Here is a 14601-nt window from a genome sequence, read left to right on the forward strand (position 1 = left end):
GAACCAGTCCCACCATAGCGCCCTCCTACGGGCTGACCGTAGGCCCACGGAGACCTTGAGTCTGGAGCTGGCCAACTCAGTGCCTGCGGAAGACCAGCAGTGGGTCACGCAGATAGTGGTCCAATTTGGTACCCCAGAGTAGCTTTTATCAAACTATATCTACCTTGAGCCTTTCCATTAGCCAGGATTTTAAATGTACCGCGATTTTCTGAATAGGCAAAATTTAAAAGAATAATCTGACAAAAAAAGTGTGAACAGTGTATGGACTCGACTGGGAGACGATTAAATACAGTCCCGGCCTCGGGGACAGGAGACCTGGACCAGATGCAATGACGCTCCCTCTCGGGCCCTGCTCAGCAGTGACGAAGCAGAAATCCAGAGACGCTCAGGAGAGACTGAGGCATCTCAGAGAGCCCAGGTCGGCTGGAGCCAAAGTGACTCCGAAGTGAAACAGCTGGTTCAGGTGGCAGACGGTCCCAGCTCCGCCACCCGCAGGGAGTTTCCGTCAATATGCCAGGAGACGTCAGACGTCAGGGAGAAGCCTGTGGATGGGGGGCCGCTCCGTGGCTCAGGAGCTCGGGGCCACCGCACGTGAGGCCCGGTTCCCAACTCCACCTCGGGCTCACCTGGCCGCCGGCTCACCTGGTTGTGGGCGTTGAGCTCCTGGTTCTCACGCTGGCACTGCCGCAGGGCCTGGCGCTCGGCCTCCAGTGCCTGGGCCAGGTGGGCGTTCTCCAGACACTTCTGCGAGTACTGCTCCGAGAGCACCTCCAGCTCCCGCTGCACGGACTGCAGCTCCTCCCTGGGGAGAGGCCACCGCTCACCTCTGCGCCCTCACGCCCGGGGCCAGGCCTCTAACAGGCTCTGTGAGCCCCTTCTGCGAAACTTGAGGAACGATGAGACACAAGGCAAAGGCTGAGCAGAGAGGGGGGCCCGTGCATTCATTCTGTGGCCTCAGCAAGTTCGTATCCAGCTAAAACAAGGACACTTAAACAGTACTACAAGGCGCCCGGGGGGCTCAGCTGGTTAAGTGTCTGACTCGATTTTGGCTCAGGTCGTGATCTCGCGGTTTTCATGGGATCCAGTCCCGTGCCGGACCCTGCACTGACAGTGCGGAGCCTGCTTAGGACTCTCTCTGTCCTCTCTCTCCGCCCCTCCCCTGCTCGCGCATGCTCTCTCTCTCAAAATGAATAAACAACGAAAAAAGCACCGCAGGCTTACAGAATCTGTCCTGTAGCCTGACTTGCTCCTCTCCCAAGTAGCTTAACAGTCCCACGGACAAAACTCTCATGTCAGCAGAGAATTCACTCTGGTGATTTGTTTTCAACGCTAACTTTTGAGGTACTTTGCGTCTGATAACCAGGACCAGGCTTTAACCATGCTCAGAAAATCAAAGCCTTGTGATGCTGCTGTCAGCAGCCTGGACCTCTTGGAAAAGGCTGCTTCTTCCACTAGTGGAACTGGGAAGGTGCTCGGCCCCTCAGGAAGGGTGGCTGAGGTGCTCTCAGAGCCCTCAGGCCTCTGCCAATGCCCACCCTTGGGACCCGTGTCCCTGTGGCTCTTACAAAGCCACAGGAAAGGTGTCCCTCCCCATCCGAAGGGCTTCCCTCCAGAGCCCGGCCCACAAGGGCCGCCTCCAGTGGGCAGGAAGCAGACTCACAGGTACTGCCGTCGTAGGGCCTCGATGTCCGAGTTGATACTGCTGATCTGGGACCGCTGGCTCTTCTCCAGCTCGCGTTCCATCTCCTCCCGGTGGGCGTTCTTCATGGCTTCGATGGCTGCAAAGACATGGCCATCAGCACGAGAGGCTCGGGGGGCAAGGCGGACAGGACAGCCTGATGGCTGCCCACTGTTAAGTCGCTCGTGGTGTCACGAGCGGTCAGGCAGGCTTCTCCCAAACCGATTCTCCGAGGCAGGCACGAGCCAAGCAATTTCCAGGGAACTCCCACCACAAGAGGGATGCAGGTGCATTTTTTTCCCCGTGTGTTAGAAGAGAGCCAAACTGACGAAGTAAGTGTCGACACTGAAATCAAGCATGAGTTTACAAAACAAGCACGTGTTCAGGTTGGTGTATTTGTTTCTTTAACCCTAAAATGACAAACCACCATAAAGTAGGGTTACACGAAAGGAAGGTAACACAAAACCGACGGCACCAATGCTTGCTCAGGGCAGAGCGCGTCGGCCCTGTGATACGGTCTCCTCGCCAGGTAGAAGCCACAGCTCCTCTGTGCTGATGTTACCGGGCACTGGGGGCAGAGGGGGTCTCATGTGGTCAGAGGGCTGTGGACAGCCCCTCAGGTGTAGCTGGGGGTGCCGGCTCTGGGCCTGCAAGCCCTCGGAGGGCCCCCAAAACCAGAGAACTGTCAGAGAAAGATTCTCTTGGATAATGAAGCTTAAGTCTCAAGCAAAAGCCCATGCAGTCAGCTCAGGAAGCCGGCCACCTGCCACGCCCCTGGGGTTAAACTGGCTCCCAGGCCCAGCTCCCACCTGAGATGGTGGCCGCCGTCTCCTCAGCCAGCAGGCGGTCCTTCTCCTCTCGCAGCTTCTCCAGCTCCCGTTGGTGCTGCCTCTGCAGGTCCTCGATCTTCTTCTGGTGCGTCTCTTCCATCGCAGCAAACCCTCGCTCGCACGTAGCCTGTAAGATGCAAAAGGGACTCCATGGATTTCTTTACCTTTCAGCTGGGTGTTCTGTTTATCAGTGCGCCAGCAGCCCGGCCCCTCTAGGCTCCCTGGTCCAGGCGGCAGGCTCCCTGACACCGCGCACGGAGCCAATGGAGCATCTGACGCCTGTGTGCAGGCTCCCACCGATGCCTGCTGGGTGTTTCATGCTATCGGCATTTAGAAGAGAGTTTATAGCTCTACGTTCTCTTATTTCCGTGACTGTTCTGAATCCTGCTTTGTGGAAAGTCGGTACTGTGGCGGGAAGAGGCTGCAGTGGAACTGAAAACAGCTGATTCTGGACCTTTATAGAATTGCTGCTGGGCAGGACTGACCACAGGGAGGGAGAAGAGACTGGCTGTGTCTGGTTCGAGTTATACGGCACCAAACAGGGCATTTCATAAGCAGTCAAACAGGGACGAGTCTTTGCCAGCTGGAGGGAGCCAGGACCATCCTGTGAATGATGGGGGCTCTGGTGAGGACAGGGGGCGGGGGGTGGTGCACACAGCCCAGGGGGTCTGGCCCTGCCACTAACCAGCTGGCCACCCTAAACTGGTGTCCACTGGGGGACTCAGGTTAGGCCACACGATCTCTTCTCTTCCAGCCTGCATCTTCCTTCTTCCTCTTTCAAGGAGGACAGAGAGGGGCACTGATTAACTAACTGAAACGAGAGACATAACAGAACTGCTTTCCAAGCTTGTCCGGTTCATGTCTTGTTACAACGCAGGCTGGTTTATTACCTGGACATGGGTTTGGGGGAAGCACACAGGTACACCCTAAGACGGGATCAAACCATCCTACACATCCACACAGACAACCCCAGGCATGGCTAATCAGACTGCTCTTATCCGAGGGGCAGGTGAACGTGCCACACGGCTGTGAAAGGGTGGGATGTGCAGCTGTTTTGGGCATGGAGGTACACTCTCTGTCTCAATCCCTCGCAAGATCTCATTCAGAGTAGGGATCCGGCCTTTCGGTGATTAAAAAAAAAACAAACCTGAAGAATATGGCCATGTTAGATCCCAAATGCAAAGTATGGTGGGGCTCCTCCCTCCCAACCTATATGTTCTTTGGTCAATCTTCTTGCACATGGATTCAAGAAAGGACACAAAGGAATCAAATCACCACACTTGGGTGTCCCTGTCTGAGCCACCGCAGTAACTGAGTGGCCTGAGATTCTCTAGTCAGTATTTTTGAATTCGTGGTCACAGTCTCGACTTCATCTCCACAGACTGGCTGCACTGTGCAAATGGTCTCAACTCTTGTCCACCATGACCTGGGCATTACTTCTCCCAGGTGGCTCCCATCTGGAAGCTGGGGGCCTCCGCTCACACCACAGGCCAGCTGGAGGAAGTGTAGGGCTGTGGCTCCCGGCCCCCGGCTGTCTCCAAGCCCCTCATCTTTCCTCTGGCATGCTCTGGTTCACAGTGAACACACAGCTAGTAGGTCTTTTAGGGTTTAGTGTGACTTGAGTGCTTTAGAATACTTAAAAGTTAAGGGTGAAAATTCTTCCTACAGAAACATGGAATGATCTTTAAAGACCAGCTGCTTCCTTGGACAGCATACGTGTTTAAAAATGATTCCCCTGTAAACAAATTTTAATTTTGAAGCCAGTAATCCCTGGGATCAATAAAAGTCCGTCAATGACGACCGTGCAGAGTTGTGAGGGGAGGTGTCAGCCTACAGCTGTCGGAAGAGGGGCTGTCGGGCCAAGACCCTGGTCTCCCTGACCCAGGCAAAACTCTGCACAAAGTAACAGCCATCAGCCAGACCCCCTTGGGAGTCCTGTCTGGTTGTCATTTCTGTGTCTCGAGGGGGTGAGAACACGGAGGATGGGCTGGATGCTCACAGGCACACGACAGAGGATACACAGCACGAGCAGCGTCCAGGTCCCCAGAGTCACGCTACCAGAGGCCCCAATGTGACTTCTCGCTAACTAGTGGGATCACGTCACCTGTTTGGGCCTCATCGGTGCCCAGCTGACTGACACAGGGCTGAAAGTGCCTCACTGCACAGGGACTGTGCCGGAACACGGAGGGGAAGCAGTTCACTGTGACACAAGGTGTGAATGCGCCCAGGCGCCCGGCCACACAGACCCGCTAGGCGTCACGAGAAGGAGCGGAGTCCTCTCCCGGAAGGGCACTAGGGAACAGTGTCTGTGCACGTTGCTTTGGAAGGTGAGCCTGGCCCCCATCTGCAGGCGGTGCTCACACACACTGAGCGCCACAGGGGGCGTCACCTGTACACTTTTGTTAAAAGAACAGTGAAAACGGCCTCTCGGCCGTCGGAGGGCTTGCCAACGACCACACGTGCTCGTCCGTGGTCAGCAGGCTGCGCCATCACACAGACGCCAAGACCACACCGCTGACTCACAGCACGTTTCTGTTCCGCTTCCGGGGCCACAGGGACGAGCGGCCCGCCGGACAGCAGCGTCAGCCCCGCGTGTGGCGGGAGCCAGCTGTGGGCACCGGCTGAGCGAGGCGCCATCACGCTAGGGACCTGCCTGGGGACAGACGTCTTGCGAGGAGCCTGGGCATTTACTGCGCGCAGCCCCGAGGGATGGGGCGAAGCCCAGGAGGAGGGTGCTGAGAAGCTGAGGGGAAGCTCCGGGCAGGCGCAGGCAGGCACCTCTAGCTACGATGGGGGCGGGGGAGGACCCGGACTGGCCCACGCGCCCAAGGCCCCAGGGAGCCTGGGAAGGTCACCTTGACACGACAGGGCCTGGGTACTCTGCCTAATGAGGCAGAGTGTGAAATGCGGTGGGCTGTGGGGGACAGTTGCTGGGCAGAGGTCATCCCTCTCGGCCCCCGGAAAAGGACACCAGCAGCCGAGGCGTGCTCAGTAGAGAAGCCCATCTTTCACAGAGTGCCCATTAAGTGCCAGGTCCCCACAGGGAGCTGGAACGGGAGAGGGACCCTCGACACCATCTTTTGGGAGCCCCAGCTCTGCTCTCTTAGGACAGTTACAAGGAGGCACCCTCTGAGGGAGCCTCCGGCCCCTTCTCCTGGGTGCTTCTCAGGTTTGCATCTGTACCGGCCTGGAGTGGGTTCCTCAGGGGCAGAAGAGAGGGTGAGGCTGGGACAGGGACAATAGAGGCTTCCCTGCTGGGGCACACAGAGGGACAGAGCAGAGAGGTGATGGGGACACCACACTCTCTGTCCCGCGGTACTCCTGTTGTCCTTCCACGAGTCCTCCTTGGGGGATGGGGGGGGGGGGGCAGGGTGGACGTTGAGCAGGAGGCTAGACCCTTGCCCAGGCCCTGTTCTGAGAGCACAGCACGCCAGCGAGGGGTCAGGGGAGGGACAGCTTGACTCTGCGTGTTCAGTCACCCAGAGCCAAGAACCGTGTCTCGGCTGTACCCCGAGAGCCCTGTGAGGCAGACGCTGCCCCCCGAGACAAGCAGCATGATGCCCGCCCCTCAACTGCCTTGCAAATTAAGTGATGCTCCAGAACCTTAAGGTTCTCAAAGTCTTTCTGGTACTTCTCCCGCAGCGTGGCCGCGTTGCCCTCCAGGTCCTTGTGCTCCAGCTCCTCCCGCATGATGTCCATCTGGGCCTCGAGCTCCTGGATGCGCTCTCTCAGCCCCGTCATGGAGTCAGCCTCTCCCCCGGTTGGCTGTGGAGCGTCCCGGGGCCGGTCTGCGGGCCAGCTGGAGGAGGGGGGCTGCCGAGGGCCCCCCGGGGGGCCGGGAGCCGGCAGGGCTTCGGGGGGCCGCCCCTGGTAGTGGTGCAGGGCCTCCTGCAGGCAGCGGAGGCTCTGGGCGTAGTGCTCCTGCAGGGTCCTCAGCTCCTCCTCGTGGATGGTCTGCAGCTCTTTGATCTTGAGCTGGAACTTGTCCTCCAGGCTCTGCATCTGCTCCACGTGGTGCCTCTCCATGTCCCGCCGGTCCCTGACCGAGGCATCCAGCTGACTCAGGACTCTGCTGTGCTCGGCCTGCAGCGTGTCCCCCGCCCTGTTCAACTGCTCCACCACACACCGGATCTCCTCCTCGTACCTCCCTTGCAGGGCACACATGTTCTCGCTGTGTTTGCTTTCTGCTTCTTCCAGACATCTCTGCTGACGGTCCAGCTGGGCGACCTTGGCCTTGAGCTCTGCGTTCTCCCTTTCGATGATGGCAATCACTTCCAGGTACTCGCTCTTTTGCTTCCGGAGAAGTCCCTCGTACTCCTCCCTCAGGGCCCCGACCGCTTGCTTGTGCTCCTGACAGGAGGTGCCCCTGTTCTGCCAGGACGCCTTGTAGCACCGGAGCTCCTTTTCATACTCCAGCCGGATTCTGCAGGCTGCATAACACACCTGAGCCTGAATGATTGCGTCCTGAACTAATAACGAAGAATATTGACCGAGGCCTCCCAGGTAAGTGTTACAGGACAGATTCTGGGATGCCTGGAGAAGCTTCTGGCAATCTCTTACTGATTCCACCGGGGGAAGCGAGGTTAAAGCGGCAGATATCTCCCCTAAGAGGCTGGCCTTATCTTTAAGCTGCAGGGCGAGCTCCTCCTGAATGGCAACAAGGGCCCCGGAGCTCTGGGTGGACAAGGAGAAGGGCTCCTGGAAGCCGGCTCCTTGAGGACTCAGCGCTTCTCCCAACGGGCTCAAGTCCCAGGATGCCTGCATGCCATCTTCAAGGCCTGCGGGAAGCTGGAGGGCTTCGGAGACCTGCTGCATCACTCTCTCAAAGTCGGGGGTTCGGTAGGCCCCCAGGATGGCCCCGAGCGCGCGCGTGTGCTGCTGCAGCGCCATCTGGGTCCCCTGGAGGGTCTCCTGGATGCTCTGCAACCGGCGGTGGAATGACTCCCTCACCGACTGCAGGGCGAAGCTGAGCTCTGCCCTGACCCACGTGGCGTCTGCCAGGGCGGGGACCAGGGCTTGCGGGACGCTCTGCTGCCCGCCTCCTGCTGCACCGGCCGCCTCTCCTCCCAGCGCTCCCAGGTGCTTACTCAGGGACTCCACCTGGCTCCAGAACTCGCCATCCACCAGCACCTTCTTAGCCCAGGCGTCCGCTGGGGCCCCAGGACAGACAGCAGCACTTTCAGGTTCCAGTGGCGACTTTCCTGACTGAGAAATCTCGTGCAGAACACGCGAGATATCCGATGTTGTGTTTTGTAAAGAGTCTGCTATCTGGTTGATCAGTGCGGCTTCCAGGGCTATCTGGTCAGAAAGGAGTTTCAGCTGCTCCTGCTCACTCAGTTCAGGCCGGTGCAGTGGCTGTGAAGTCGCTTTCCCCACCTCCGAGAAAGCCCCTTCCTCTGGCTGAGCCTGCGCCCCGCTGTCTGCAGGCGCTGGCCAGTGGCTCCCGGCCTGGACGCTGCTGCCCGGCGCGTGCTCCACGCCGACCAGGGGGCCCGCTCCCGCGTCCTGTGTTTCCTCCTGGCTGGCCACCGGCAGGGATCGCAGCTGCTCTCGGCAGTTTTCTAAGCAAGCCAGAGCCTGGCTGTTCTTTACCTGGAAGTCGCCTAGCTCCCCGACGTGATTTTCGACCATCTTTGCCCTCGTCTGTCTTTCCTGCTCCAGCTGGGAGGCCAGCGCTCCGACCTGGAGCAGGCTGGCGCGGAGCTGCTCGCGGAGCCGCGCCTCGGTGCCGGCCCACTGCTGGTGCAAGGCGAGCAGGGCCTCCTGGCTCTGGCCCTGCTGGCTCTCCAGCTTCACCGTCACGTCTTTGAGCTTCTCCTCCGTGATGTAGAGCTTGGTCTCCAGGGAGTGTATTATGGAGAGATAGGTGTCGGAGTCGCTGGCCGCGGGCAGGGAGCTGGGGGTGGCCTCTGACGACATGCTCTCTTCCGAGGGGGACCGGTCCTGGCTGGTGTCGGAGGACGTGCTGCTGGTCCAGGTCTTCTCAGACCCATCTGGGTGCGTGTATTTTTGGCACTGGATCGTGGAGAACCGGATTCTTTGCCTTTTAACGCCAGGTACTCCCTGGTCGGGTTTTGTTGTGCTCTGAGGGGGCCCCTCCCTGTCGGGCACCTCCGACTTCAGGGTCCCTGGACTCTCTTCTCTCCTGGGGCTGCTGTCACCACGCTCCTCCCCTGGGACAGCCCCCGGATCCTCATCCTCGAGCCTCGGATGTGGGAAGGCTGGAGGCGCGACAGCGGCTTGGGGTTGTGGGCCCGACAGCACGATGCCGTCCTCCGCCTCTTCCGGGCAGCTCCGCGGCTCCTCCGCGTCTTCTGATGACTCCTTCACAAACTTCCTTAAGATCTCTTCCTTTGCCTGGAGCTTCATTTCTGTCTCCTCCAAGCTGCTCCCCAAGGCGACCATTTTAACCAAAGCCTCATTGAGGTCCTGATCTTTCTTTTCCAGAACCTTCTCGTGCATCTCCTTGATGTGTTTCAGCTCCTCCTCCTTTTCTTTCAGCAGAGTGTGCATGCTCTGGAGCTGGCTGGCCACCCTCCTGTAGGAGTGCTCCAGGCTCTGGCAGTCAGCCTCCCTTCCCCTCAGCTTCTCCTGGAGCTCGGCGACGTCCCCGTCAGACAGGGCGATGCGGTCCATCAGCTCCTGGAAGCGCTGCCTGATCAGGTCCCGCTCGTCCCTGAGGCTCTGGACGTGCTCGGCCAGCTTGTGGATGCTGGCCTCCTTCATCTCCAGGCGCTCCTCCAGCTGGCGTACCACCTCGCTGCCCTCGAACTTGGCGCTCAGCTTCTCCTTCTGGAGGACCTCCACCTGCTGCTCGTGGTCCTGCAGCTGGTCCTCGTAGGCGCGGGCCTTGTCCTCCACCTCCTTCAGGTTCTGCAGCAGCGCCTGCTTCTCCTTCTCGCAGCTCTCCAGCAGCGCCTCGTAGTTGCTCTGCAGCTTTTCCTCCATCAGCCTCTGGGCCTGCTCGCTGGCACTCAGCTGCTGGCTGAGGTCGGCGATGCGCCCCTGCAGCCGCTGCGCCTCCCTCTGCCGGTCGCGCTGCAGCGCCTGCTGCAGCTCCAGGTCGCGCAGCTCCTGCGTCTTCTCCAGCAGCAGGGCCTCGGCGCCCTTGAGCTTCTGCTCGCTGGCCTGCAGCTGAGCGCTGAGCGCGGCCTCGCTGTGCTGCCGCTCCTCCAGCTGCTCGCGGACCTTGTCCTTCTCCAGCTTCAGGTCGCCCTTGAGCTTGGCCAGCGCCTGCTCCTTGATGGCGAGCTCGGCGGCGGCGTTGCTGAGCCTCGCCTGGAGGCTCCGGATCTCGGCCTCGTGGTGCCGGATCGCGTCCTTGGCCTCCCCGTAGCTGCGCTTCAGGGACTGGATCTGCTGCGTGACCAGCTCCTGGCGCTGGCACTGGGCCTCCAGCTCGCTTTGGAGATCCTGGTTGACTCTATGGAGCCTCTGCCAGGCACCGGATGGGGAGGTGGCCACTTCAGTCTTAAAAAAACCGATTAAACACTGGTTAGTAACACTCGGGCCTCCCCGTTCTGAGTGTCACACCTCTGGCCAGGGTCAACCACAGAAAAGCTCCTTGGTGGGTTTGCCTTTTATCCTCGGCATAATTTTTTTTTTTTTTTTTCAATTAAGAAAAGAATCCGACAAACCGTCTTAATTTTTTTGGCAAGTAGCTGCTTCCAGGTAAACAGAAAACATGGACAGGGACATCACACGGCTCTAACCAAGCGGCTTCTAGGAGAACTAAACCAAACAAAACTGAATAATGGAGCACACTGATGGGCAAAACGAAGACCAGACCGGAGGACAAGAGATCGCTGGGAAGGACAGGGGGGAGGAGCAGAGCGGCGGGATCTGTTTGTTTGTTTGTTTGGCAACACAAAGAGTACCCGGCTCTAGGCAACAAACCCTAAGAAAGCCAGGACTGGGGTGCGGGTGGCAGGTGGCGGGTGGCACGTGGCACTTCCTTCTAGGACGGGGAGAGAAGGAAGGGAAGCCACTGCTCGGGAGCCAGTGAGGTGACAGCCGAAACATGTTCCTTTGGGAAGCGGAGCCCGTCCTCTACAGTAACAGGAAGAACTAATCTCTACCTGCAAGAAGACAAAATGAGGGGGAAACGGAAACCAGGGAGTAAAACGTGATCATCAACGAAACAAACAAACCTTTGTGGAATTCAAAATAAGAAAGTGAAGCATGCAAGAAACAAAACACAAATGAAACAAGACTCCCCCAACTGAAAGGCATGCAGAAGAGACAGAACTAATTAATGCAGGGGGAAAAAAACGAGAACATGAACAAGAGTGAGAAGAGCCCAGCCTAAGAATTTGGCCTGCCTGTGGCTCGCTCTAGGTCTGGTCTGCTGGCAGGGAAGCCACAGATGTGACACTCAGTTATGTTACAGTTACACTCCACGACATCCGAGCATGCAGGCTCCTCCTCCCCAGCACCAGCAGCGCAGTGCCCGCCCCGGGGGGGCTGACTCCTCCTGACCCTCAACCCCAAAGGCCCCCTCCCCTGCTCGTTCCCAATGACTTGGTTAGAAGCCTGTTCAAAGTGCCAAGGGAGGCTAAAAGTCACGGTTGTTAGACCTAGCAGAAAGGCCAGCCCCGCCCAGCTTCGCCAGGGGGCTTTGGCTCAGGCTCATGCAATCATCCAGGTTAGACACGGAGGCAGGTTCTTAGAGGTTAGCAATGTGCAAAATCTGCTGCTAGTTTCTTTGCCACCTGATGTGAAGTGAATTCGTGCAGGTTTAAAAAGATGCTCCCCAAACCCGGAACGTCTACACGAAATGACCCAGGAAGCCCCAGAGTGACATTTATGGGAAAGAGGGACACCCACCATCACCAGTGCCTGGTGCCTGAGAGTCTGACCTGGGCACGGCCATAACTTGGCTTGAAGGGGCGGGGGAGGGGGTTCCAGGGCACACGAGACACCCAGGGCCACGGTCACAGCTGGGGGAGAAAGAGAAGGCAAGGGGAACACGCCACAAGAAACGGCACGGAGACAGGTAGACTCTGCCCAGAGGTCCACGCGCTGCCTGGCATGACTCGGACCAAGACGACCGGCGTGCCGCAGTCTGGAAATGCCGACACAGCCACGTATCACAGAGACTCTGGGTCACTGAGACACGGAAAGGTCCTTGGGGTCAAGTTCTAAGTCTCCACAAGCAAGGAGGCTGAGGCCGTGGGGAAGGGCACCAGCTTCTACTGGTCAGTGGCAGGACCCTGACTGGAAGGCCGCATCCTCAGCCTTGGCCAAGAGCTCAGGTCCTCCCCCCCATCACCCCATCTTGCATTTCCCCAATGCTCCTTCGTCGACCACCTCTCCCCAGCAGCATGTCAGCAGGATGGGGCAGGAGTGTGTAGTTTTGTACCCCAGAACTTGAATAGGGCCTGGGATGCTGGCCGACCCCGTCCAGGCGCCCTCCTGCCTGGCGACACACTGGGGCAGTGCCCGCCGCCTGCTGGCCAGCACGCAGGCACGGAGCTCCCCAGTCTCGGAGAGGCGTGGGTTTGGATCTCAGCTCACGACTCGAGCTGCTGCCCTTCTTATCAGGCTCCCCGTTAAGCCACTGGAGGAGTCAGCTCATGGCTGGGCGACCACACTTTCCCTCGACACTTCAGCCTGGGCAGAAAATAAGAAGCGGGGCCACTAGGCTAGTGCTAATAGCCCCAGGTTGCCCTGCAGCTGTGGGACACACAAGGTCACGGACAAGGAACCAATTTTAGCTCTGCCACTTACAGTGGTAAGGAGGCACTGGGCTGGCTGTTACCCATTTTCTTCAGTTGGTAAAATGGGCCCAACACTGCCATTGTGAAAGCAAGTAAAAACGACAAATATGTGACGTTTATAATACATACATAATTAAGTACTCTGAGAGCCAAGAAGAAAGACAACTAGAATGACTTCGTTAACAAACAAACAAAAAAACCCCTCAGATACAGAGGTTTCAGGCACATTCTCCAAAATGTCATGCTAGGGTGAAAAATGAAGACGACCCACGACACAGAGCCCTGATGCTGCGGCAGAGGAGCCCAGAGGCGCGGCACTGGGGAGAGGCTGCCCCCCCGCTCAGCCAGGTTTTGCACATTCCTAGCCTGCCTGGGCCCTTCACACCGAAGGCCAAGTGAACGAGGGCCGCAGCAGCCCCTCAACCCTACCTGCAGCACGTAGCCCTCCCGGGCGCTCTGTTCCCGACCCAGAGCCACCCTCAGCTGGTCCTGCAGGAGCCGGTTCTGCTCCAGAAGGTCCGAGGCCTCCTTCTGGCTCTGCTCCAACTGTGGACAAAAAGACACACATTTTTAAGCAAAGCGATGGCAATGAATAGACAGAGCAGCACAGCACAGACCCACAGAGGCATTTCTTTCTTTTTTTTTAATGTTCATTTTTGAGAGAGAGAGAGAGAGAGAGCGCACAAGAGGCAGAGGGACAGTGAGAGAGGGAGACACAGAATCCAAAGCAGGCTCCAGGCTCTGAGCCGTCAGCACAGAGTCCGATGCGGGGCTCAAACTCGCGAACCGTGAGATCGTGACCTGGGCCGAAGTCGGACGCCTAACTGACTGAGCCATCCGGGTGCCCCCACAGAGGTGTTTCTAGCTCCGGCTGGGCCGGAGCACAATGGGACTCCCCGGCTGGCCTTCCATGTGGCCACATTTCAGTGCATGTGCTGATCACGTCTTTACCTGCAGCACTTGGAACTGAAGGTTCCAGCTCAAGCCATAGATAACAACAGGAGACTTTTCCCTGGGTACCCACAGAATTCCCACATCCCTATAAGGATGTGATGGGCAGATCCCACCAGCAAACGAGGGCTTTGTGCCTGTTGTCAGAAGATCACCCTGGGGCGCCTGGGTGGTTCAGTCAGTTGAATGTCCGACTTTGGCTCAGGTCACGATTTCACGGTTTTTGAGTTCAAGCCCCAAGTCAGGCTCACCGCTGTCAGTGCAGAGCCTGCTTTGGATCCTCTGTCCCTCTCTCTCTTTCTCTCTCTGCCCCTCTCCCGCCTCAAAAATAAATATTAAAAAAGAAGAAGAAGACGACGACCACCCTGCTGGGGTCCTTCTGGTCTCCTCAGTGGCCACTGATGCCCTGGGGCAGCCCTCACTCCAGGCTTCCGCCGAAACAACTCATTTGACCACTTTTATATAACAGATTCCATACAAAATTCTGTTTGCAGAAAGGGTTCCTGAAGGGTTCCATAAGACGTACGAAGCAAGCGAGCTACGTCACACTCTTCTTGCTTTCAATGGCTTTGAATTCAGTCATTCACCCATCCACCTGTTCTCCAAACACTCCTTCGGTGCCTACTGGATGCCGGGCGTGGGCGCCCCCGGCCCACCCGCTGGAGCGGCTGTGGTAAGCGGAAGCTGCATGTGCAGCAGATGAGCCGGGCGCCGCCAGGCTAGGCTGTGGGAGGTACAGAGACTCCTGGCTTTCCGACTCCGCTGTCTACAGCAGATTCGTGGCCTGACATGGGTGGCCTGCAGCCCAGCAGGCCCATTTTGACAGTTTAGAGCAATGGGAGTTTGAACTGTTTTATTGCACCTTGACTTTATTATTACATTAATGTGTGTAGAAAATGGAAAAGAAATTAAAGTGGTGATGTTAGCGATGAAGGTCAGCCTTGTGAACTTGACAGGAAAAAGGTAAGAAATGAAGGCAGGCCGAAGTGACAACGCTTCCACTTCACTTGGCGACTCGTGTCAAAGAACACATTTAAAACATCCTGCTGCTGAGTGCTCCTAAAAGGCCGTCCACTGCTGGACCTTCTTGTCCAGGAAACTCCCCGTTCAGACTTAGAAATTCACTATGGAGTTTCCCAGATTTGATTTCTGGACATGCTTTCACGTACGAGTACACCGTTACAAACGCAGGGACTGGCTCATCTCTGCATCCCAGAGGGCAGCCTTCAAGTCGGTGGCAGGGCAGCAATCCTGTCACCTGGGGCCTCTGTTTTATATCTCGAATCTACCGGACTAGCTAGAATCCAGCCTCTGCCTCCTGCTACCTGCCCCACTCCCCCCTCAGTTCCCATCAATGGTTACCAGGCTGCCGCGAAAGCCTCGGGGCTTGGCTCGTCTCTGCCTCCAGCTCTGGCCCCTTCAA

At 57.9% G+C, this 14601-nt stretch overlaps 1 protein-coding gene across 9 annotated transcripts in view; it reads right to left on the reverse strand.

Moving 5' to 3' along the window:
• Nucleotides 1-14601, reverse strand: part of MPRIP (myosin phosphatase Rho interacting protein) — a 147137-nt gene that overhangs the window by 9111 nt on the left and 123425 nt on the right. For 7 of the 9 annotated variants that reach the window (XM_027047630.2, XM_053211975.1, XM_027047631.2 and 4 more), the window contains 5 exons: nucleotides 12657-12773; nucleotides 6112-9978; nucleotides 2488-2635; nucleotides 1661-1778; nucleotides 643-802 (listed from right to left, as the gene is read on the reverse strand). In XM_027047630.2, the coding sequence (XP_026903431.2) occupies nucleotides 643-802; nucleotides 1661-1778; nucleotides 2488-2635; nucleotides 6112-9978; nucleotides 12657-12773 (4410 nt within the window). The remainder of the gene's footprint in view (nucleotides 1-642; nucleotides 803-1660; nucleotides 1779-2487; nucleotides 2636-6111; nucleotides 9979-12656; nucleotides 12774-14601) is intronic. The other 2 variants (XM_027047633.2, XM_027047634.2) reach the window with 1 other exon arrangement.

Source organism: Acinonyx jubatus, chromosome E1 (genome assembly GCF_027475565.1).
Source record: "Acinonyx jubatus isolate Ajub_Pintada_27869175 chromosome E1, VMU_Ajub_asm_v1.0, whole genome shotgun sequence".
NCBI classification, from domain to species: Eukaryota; Metazoa; Chordata; class Mammalia; order Carnivora; family Felidae; genus Acinonyx; species Acinonyx jubatus.